The 9,096-nt window shown below is 30.4% G+C and overlaps 1 protein-coding gene across 1 annotated transcript; it reads right to left on the bottom strand.

Annotated features, from left to right (window-relative positions):
• Nucleotides 1-507: 507 nt before the first annotated feature.
• LOC144997945 (uncharacterized) lies at nt 508-1,285 on the bottom strand. The gene has a single exon (XM_078957802.1). It carries the CDS (start codon nt 1,195-1,197, stop codon nt 679-681), a length of 519 nt encoding a protein of 172 aa, XP_078813928.1. The 5' UTR covers nt 1,198-1,285; the 3' UTR covers nt 508-678.
• Nucleotides 1,286-9,096: the final 7,811 nt, after the last annotated feature.

The following is a 9,096-nucleotide window of genomic DNA, read 5'->3' as shown; positions in this document are numbered from 1 at the left end:
TTAGTGGGTTGGTATGTGAATTAAAAGATTATAATAGGACTGAAACATGCATTAAAAGGGGATATGGGGATGTGGATTCCATGGATGCAGCGGTTGAAGCACACTTTTATGTAAAAATGAGGAACAAATAGAAAGATAGAAACATGCATAGGATGAAATCCAGTTTCCATTTCTAATCCATCCACATCCAAATTTTAGACTTGTACAATCATGTTGTGCCTTAATTCTAAGACTTTTTTTGAAATCTAAATGTAGATGCTTTATATAATTTATACGTGTTTTTTTGTTATAGTCATTTTTGTTCATCCTTATAAAACATTTACCGGTGTGTCGTTACTCAAGGTGTCTTCTAACCCCAAGAAATTCTTTAAAATTTGATATCAATGGTAATTTAGAGAAAAAATGACTGAATACTTTGTGAATTATCACTAAAACGTACATAAATACCTCAAAATATCATGAATCCACTCTTCGCATTTCTTTCATAAGGATCAATGACAACAGAAAGAAACCAAACAATAAAAATACATGATCATATTGAGATAAACGTTATGATACATTTAGATCATAAATTATTGATAAGATAATGATACATATGTATCCTGAAATTCATCAACAAAGGTAACTTCATTGCCATACACATAACGTATACTGCATGGCATGGTGTACAACACTTACTCAAACCTCCTGGACTTGGGCCTCCTTAGCCACTTCCACTTCAACAACTTTGGCATCCTTAGCCACAGCCACATCTTCAACATCTTTCTTCACATCCTCAACATGAAAAGCAGACACTGGAAAAGTTCTGTAAAGGCCAGAAGTTGCCTTGAAAGTAATCTTTTCAGTGTTGGATTCATCAACAGATATCTCATCCAATGTGAGCCACAACAAAAGCTCCTTAGTCTTGACACCCTTCAGATTCTTGATTTTCATCTTCTCCATGGTTGCAGTGACCTCAGTTCCATATATTGCAAGCCTATCGATTTTTTCAAACTTGTGTTTCTTTTCTGCCTTTTGTTTGAGCCACACAAAGCCGGTCTCTTTGACATGCCCACACTCCTCAATGTCTTCCAAAGGCAAGAGGCCATTGGGTAGCCCCATTTCTGTGAGCAAAGCCTTTGATTTTTCTTGACAAATTGCATCACCATGGCAGATGTCTGATGCAGATGCTCTGATTTCGTCAGTCACAAGAGACATTTTTGGTTTAGTTTGAAATGGGAATTTGGTTGTATAGCTCTTAGTATGTTGTTGCGAAGTGGGATGAATGTACGAATAGGGGGTTATACTACTTATATAATTCACTAGATATTTAGTTGGTCTAGGTTCTTGTGGTAATTACGAAAATGCCATTTTCAAGTTCTGCTTTTTGGTAATTTTTAAACTATGGGTTGGTGTAAAATCACATCTCTTTAAATGTTTGATAGAATTGACCTTTCTAATGTCATAATAAATTCAGGGTCCAAACAACCTCGTTTTTTGGTAAGGTGGCACCCAAAAATCGTTTGATATTTTATTTATAACACGGTTGTGATTTTTTTTTTTTTTTTAATACAAATAGTTTTTATAAATATCCTATTCAGAATGTGGGTAAGTCATATATGAAAAACCTAAATTTTGTAGAAAAAACATTATTGTGCATGAAAAATTGTTTGAACCAAATTTCATTATTCTTTCATGAAATTTTAAATCCAAATGTATCCCTATTTTATATCAAAAAGTTTCTAATTCGGTAACTACTTTAAAACACAATATAATTTTACACAAACCGCTTTAAATCTTATTTAACCCTAATAGTTATTTCCATCACAATCAACTACTATCATTACTATACTATCATTACTATACTGTTATACATTGTTATTGTTGATATTATTATTATTATTATTATTGTTACTACTACTTTAACTAATTGATATATATTAAGATTTTATTTTTATTCTACCATCACTGTTATCATTATTAAGAAAGAGCTGCATATAACAGTATAAGAAAAAATAAGAACAATGATTGGAATCTTATTCTATCAGTTTCAAACTTTAGTAACCGAAACCGAAATAAATCACATTGGTTTTGATTATGGAACTGACAGTGCTTGACAGCTTCCGAGTTCGGGATATTCGGCTTATGTGCTTAAGCATCTATCTTATTGTCATGTAGAATATAGAAAAGGAAAGGATAGATAAATAAATTAAATATAATACAGTTGAGAGCAATTATTCATAAATTTAAAGAGGTCGGCAAGTTGGTAGGAGGGGCAACAAATAACCCGCCCACATCATTCAATGTAGTGGGGATTTGGGAAGCTTTTACATCTTAATGATAACAATTTTGGGCGTTGAAATGTATTGGTATTTGGGTTAAATATTGGATTAAATTACAGCGTATGTTTTCTGATTTGTTTGCTTCAGCTGTGAGTCATTGTGGTCAAAAGATCCTCATAACCTAACAAAAATAGCTACTCAAATGTGAAATATGTTTAGCAAATATTAGGCTGATTTCAATCTTTTGTTAGCTATAGCTGAGTTTAGTTCACATTTGTTGAGTTTAGCTATAGAAAACTCTATAGTTAAGGTTTATCACAATTGAAGAAGGTTGAGGATGCATTTTTTTTCACTTTTTGATGAATACATGCAAGCTTCTAAAAAATCAATAATGGCATCTGAATCGGCATTATTGCAAGGCAGTGGAGACATTAATTCTGGACAAGGTAATGCTGGAAATATTGGAGGAGGCTCTAATCACAACATTCTTTTGATTTGGAGGAAAGTGGACGTGAGATGCTTTGATGATTAATGTGGGATTTTTTCGGATTAATGGGGATTTTTTTACTGATTTTTGAGAAATTTTGAAGATGACACGTCACTAGATTTTTTTTTTCGAAGTTGGGTTTCATTGTTGGGTTATTTCTTTATTGGCGAACACTTTAAAAAAGACTATGGATAATTGGCATAGGTTAATCAACTTTGGGTTTCGCTGTTGGGTCATTTCTTTATTGGCGAACACTTTAAAAAAAACTTTGGATAATTGGCATACGTTAATCAACTGTATAATCGGTTTATTATGTTTTTTGTTTGGGAAAAATGACATAAAAACCATTAAGTTTTCATAAAAATATCAGTTTTACCTTTAAACAAGTTTTACGTCCACTAAAACTGAATGTTTTGTTAAATTTATTTATTTATACCATTTTAACCGGATTTAGGTATCATATGGGTTTCTTAATACCAGTAAAACCCTTAATTTTTAAAAAATATTTGGATTTACTCTTAAGGTATAAAAAATGTTCGGATTTACCGTTACATTGATTATTCTTATTATTATTATTATTATTATTATTATATATTTTTAATACATTTTTAAATGTATAAAAATAGTTTTATTAATGCAAATACATTTTTTAAAAATATATATACTTGTATTTAGTATTTATATACATTTGAAAGCCTATGTATACCTTTAAAAATGTATTTATATATTAAAATGTATTTATTTGTATTTAGTAGGTATAATATATATATATATATATATATATATATATATATATATATATATATATATATATATATATATATATATATATATATATTTATATATTTATTTATTTATTTATTTTGTATAAAAATATATTGTATACATATAAATATAAAAATACATATTTATATATTACTAAATATAAATATGTATTTATTTCATATTTATATGCATACGATAGTTTTCATACAAAATAAATACATATTTATATCTATTAAATAAAAATGAAAATATTTTTAAATGTATAAATAAGTTTTTATATGAATAAATATGTTTTTGTTTGTATTTAATAGATATATTTAAGGTTATTGTCACTATAGCTCAACTATATTTAGTATACTGGTTTAAAAGGTCCTTCATGACTTTTTTTTTTTTTTTTTTTGCATTGTATGGATATGTACTTGTGTTTTACCGTTTTAAAAGATCATTATCAAAAATATGAATGGGTCACCCGGTAAACCCCTTTCTAATCATTAATTTTGATATGTCACGTGGCATTTTATCAACTGAAATGGTCCAAACTACCCCTGATGTTACTGCAATTCATCTCCTTAGATTGAGTTTGAAGACATTTGTTCCCACAATTGAGCCCTGTCAAATCAAAATCAAAACAAAGAAAGATTATCAAAATCAAAACATATACATAGTGACAAAGAAAACATACAGAAGTGAGAGTCCTATAAGTTACCTTTGAGTCGAAAAATTTAGTGAAGAATCGTGATTTGGGAACAGAGAGCTTGGAGCTAGGAATCTCGGCAACTGTAACACTTAGTTTCTTGTTTACATTAGGATTCAAATTTGCGATGGACACCAGCTCACCATATGTTGTTGGCTGCTCGCAACTTCCAAAAGTCATCGTCACAGATCCCTTGCTTAACTTTGACTCTAGAATCACTACAGTCGGTTTCAAGTGATATTGTCATATGTTCATAACCATTGCCTAATTCATTTCTACCCTAAGGAAATTGAAAATCACTCATGAACACTAAAACATTAATTACTCATAAAAGCAAGACATTGATTGATTAGAAATGGGGGTTTCTTTTCCTTGGAGAATTTTTGAAGGTATAATAATATCAAGCCATCAAGTAACATTCAGTTTGACGATGGTAGACGTGCCTTCGGAGAGGATGACGGAGGCATCAATGCCCTCCAAGCTCACGTTTGTTGACATATTTAGGCACGACATCTTCCAAAAACTTTGTTAGTCGTGAGATTGCTTCTTCATCGTATTCCTCCTTCGGCTACTTTCCGATGACTAGTATTGTGAAAGTAAGAGTTCCACGGGGAAGGGAACCGAGAGTTGAGACGAGACAATGGTTTTTGGAGAGTTTATACGTGTGTGTATATATATATATATATATATATATATATATATATATTTATATGTATACAATATATTTATACTTAGTAATATGTATCAATACATATAATTATATCTTTTATTGAATATAAACAATATAAATAGATATTTTTATATTTATATGTATATAATATATTTTTATACGAAATACATATAATAATACCTACTAAATACAAATATATATATATATATATATATATATATATATATATATATATATATGTTTTAAAGGTGTACATCAGCTTTCAAATGTATATAAATACTAAATAGAAATAAATATATTTTTAAATCTATAAAAATATTGTTATATTGTTAAAAAAGCATTTAAGAATGTACGTATAAAATATTTTTATACATTTAAAAGCATATGTAACAAATATAATAATAATAATAATATAATAATAATAATAATAATAATAATAATAATTATCAAAGTACGGGTAATTCGAAGATTTTTGAAAACTTCAAAGTAAATCCGAATATTTTTTTAAAACTTAAGGGTTTTATTGACATTATGTAACCGGTAGGTTACATGGAAACCATTTAAAATGGTATAAATAAACAAATTAAACAAACCATCCGATTTTACCCGACCTAAAACACATCCAAGGGTAAAACCGATATTTTGTTAAAACTTAAGGGTTTTTATATCATTTTTCCTTTTTGTTAAAGACAAAATATTGCAATAAATTATTGATTTTTTTATTCTATTTGCAACAGTATAGTAATATTGAACAAAATTAAATTTTAATCTGTACTCAAAAGACTATATACAAAAAATATGAAGTTAAAAATGGCTCTCATTTTGCCCCAACAAAAATTATGGCAAAATTTGAAGCATATTATAGCATAAAGATCAATTTATGAATGTTTTAGCGTGAGATAATCTTGACAAATGAAACAAAGAGATGACTTATTTGCGCCAGAAAATCAATAATCACTTTCTGAACGTTGATTCACAGTCGCTAATTTAATTAATAAAAATTGCACCAAATTAACAAAGGCATGTTAGCATTTCTAAATCATGACTTTATTCTACCCGTTAAATGTATTAAAAGAAAGCAATCAATGTTTCTATTTAATATACGCATAAACAACATTTTTCTGAAGCAATTTGGTAAAATAGAACACCAAATTATATGCTTTAACTAAAAAGAAAACCCATAGAGAGTATGGACCAAATGAAGGTCAAACGAAAACCCATAAAGAAAAAATCGATTCACCTAGTAAACGACTAAGAAAGAAAAGTGGTGAGAAATTATATTTTGCATATCCAAAGGGATAGATTTAAAAGAGAGTTGCGATTACAATCATATAAGAAAATATGAGTACTTTACTTAATTATATGAAAGAAATTATGAAAATTATAGCAGTGTAATTTTGGATGTTAATAGAAATAACGAATTCACGTGTTTAACTTCCGATTTATGAAAATAGCTTCTAAAAGGTCTTCCTTGCAACCACGATCCTATTGATTCTTTCAATACACCGGATCAACTCTTACTTCCACCTGTTCTTTTGTGATTACCAAATATCATAATATCAACACATAAAGTTATGGGGTGAAAAAAGTGTTAGGGGTCAAGATCCATAAGGGCGTGTTCGGCAAAAACTAGTTGGTAGCGAATAGCGGGTAGAGGTTAGCGGGTAGCGAGTAGCTTTTGATTTTGGAGTGTTTTGTTGAAAGCTACTTCATGTAGCTTTTGATTTTGGTGTGTTTTGTTTAGGCTAAAAGTTAAACGTTCATGTTGCCGAACGAGACTTTTTCTTTTTATACTAGTTTTTTCTTAAAAACTATAAGCCAGAAGCTTCCAAAAGGTGCGTGCCGAACACGCCCTAAATCTATCCAGGGTCCTGGATCTTAAAGGAGTCTCAGACCCTGATTAGGATCTCGGCCATCACCATTATTATTTTTCCCTAACAAAATTAACAGATATATTTCATATTTATTCTTCACATGTGTAGAATTAGTCAACAAAAGACTTATCAACTTTGAAGAACTGCTTCAATCAAGCTTAAGACCCGAAAATACCAAGTCAAGGAAACTTGCAAATACTAGTTCAATAAGATCCCGAAAATATCGGATTTTGATTATTCGACCTAGGAATAAACACATTTGTAAAAAACACACTACGGACACAACTTAGACTCACTGAAACACTAGTACTCGTACTTTCAATCTCATTTTCTATAACTTGTCTTTCCATCAATAAAATTAAACAAGACATGTGATCATTATCACCTCCCGTGGTTTTTGTTAGAAATTTAGGGTATAGAAAGACTTGGAAATTCTAATAATTGTGGTAACACTTTCAGATTTAAGTATTTAGGTGGTACTTTCAATCTTTAAGCGGATAAGACTCAATCTAGTTATGAATTTCAAGTGTACCATCAAATGAAAACCAAAGTTAGTTAAATACGTTTTCCATCAGAAAACTGTCACAAGACAGTTGTATGTCTAAAAATTATCACAAAAAACAGATTGATATCTGAAAACTGTCACTAATCCGAGTTCTTTCTATAAGGGTCAAAACAAAGTAAAACAACTGGGTTTATTTCCATATATTCAGATTTCTGATGCAATTTTAATATTGCTTGACCCCAGCCAGGGGCTGTCGCCCCTTGGACGTCGCTCCTAGGGTCGCTGCCCCCGAACCCCCGTTCGTTCAGGGGCTTCGCCCCTAAAGGATAGTCTACATTGAATCTTGAATAAACTTAAACAAATGTACAATTCGCACTTTCCTCGCTTGTTTAATATTCATCAAGATTGATTTTGGTCAACAAGTCAACCCGTTACACTTAATACACATTGATGATACAAAATCACCAACAAACCTCCCCCATTTAAGTGTAATCTTGATTAACTTAAAACAAAATATAACAACAACAAACTGATGCATAAATGAAATGTCATGACGATTGAATTTCACATTAGTATATTATTCATTCCAAATATTCGAATATGAGAGTGTCACTAATGATTGAACCCTTTCTATTCATAGTGAATACATGAAGATAATACACACAACAATTTATATTTTCATAAGTTCTCACTTGACACAATATTTTACTAGCTTGTGTCTTATCTTTCAATAAGCATATCAAAGCCATGTCCTAACTTCTTGAAGCAGCTAAACTTCATGATACAAAACGCATGGCCCTTGCACGGTGTGCCTGGCCGATGACCAGCCAATAAATAAATCATTTGTGTTCAGCCATTCCTCATACTTCCAAATCTATATATATATATATATATATATATATATATATATATATATATATATATATATATATATATATATCTCGCATTTTCACATCCTCTAATCCGAATCTTTCCTTTGTAGTTAGAATATACTTGCAAGTTTAGAAGTCCCTAGGAGCCCGAAATCTAGTAGCTATCAACCCGAAATTCTGCCAGTGCAAATTTCCTGGTTTTCGCTAAAACCTCGGTAAGTTAAACTACACTCTATCCTTTTAAGTGTAACTTATATTTATAGTTATAACTCGTTATTATGAAACTATAAATAAGATTTATCATTAGTTCCAAGTTGTTATACTAATTAATCTACTTATGGGAGAGGTTTCTAGAATGGTTATGTTAGCTTGGTTGTTATACTAATCCTTATAGAACTATTAGTATTCATTGGAATGATTGATAGGTCTAGACTGTTTTTAGTCGTAGATGTGTGTACTTAGACTTAATGTTAATGATAGTAGGTCACGGCCAAGAGAATGTCAGTAGTTAGAAGTGAAGATCTGCCTGAATTTCAACTCGTTCACTTTATCAAGTGAGTGCATAGTTACTTTCATCTTACTTTTAAAGATAAAGTATTTAAGATAGTTACATTCTATATGTTCCCATTATCTGTGTTCCTGGTATCTATGTTAAACGAACAATTTATACATGTTTTCCACCATTTTAAACTCTATATGTATTCTATTATCTATAAATATGTTGGGTAAAGATGGGTTGACACAAGATGTCATAGATGATGAGAGATTGAAGGTGATATAGATGATTATAGGCCTTCACTTTAAAGATGATCCACTTGTCTAGCGGAGTATAGATAACGACCACAGACTATTCTACACAGTCTAGTGGAACGCTAGCAGGCTCGCAACTTGTAGGTGTTTTTGAACTTAGTGTTCACCAGGTGTAGTATATCCCCCCCCCCCCCCCTCATGGTTGCATTACTGAAATA

This window comes from Lactuca saligna, chromosome 5 (assembly GCF_052625555.1).
Source record: "Lactuca saligna cultivar CGN05327 chromosome 5, ASM5262555v1, whole genome shotgun sequence".
Classification (NCBI taxonomy): domain Eukaryota; kingdom Viridiplantae; phylum Streptophyta; class Magnoliopsida; order Asterales; family Asteraceae; genus Lactuca; species Lactuca saligna.
The sequence above is the reverse complement of the archived record's forward strand: the minus strand, read 5'-3'. Positions and strand labels throughout refer to the sequence as shown.

Excerpts from the sequence above, each read along its gene's own strand:
- LOC144997945 (XM_078957802.1), bottom strand. The coding sequence starts at position 1,197 with ATGTCTCTTGTGACTGACGAAATCAGAGCATCTGCATCAGACATCTGC.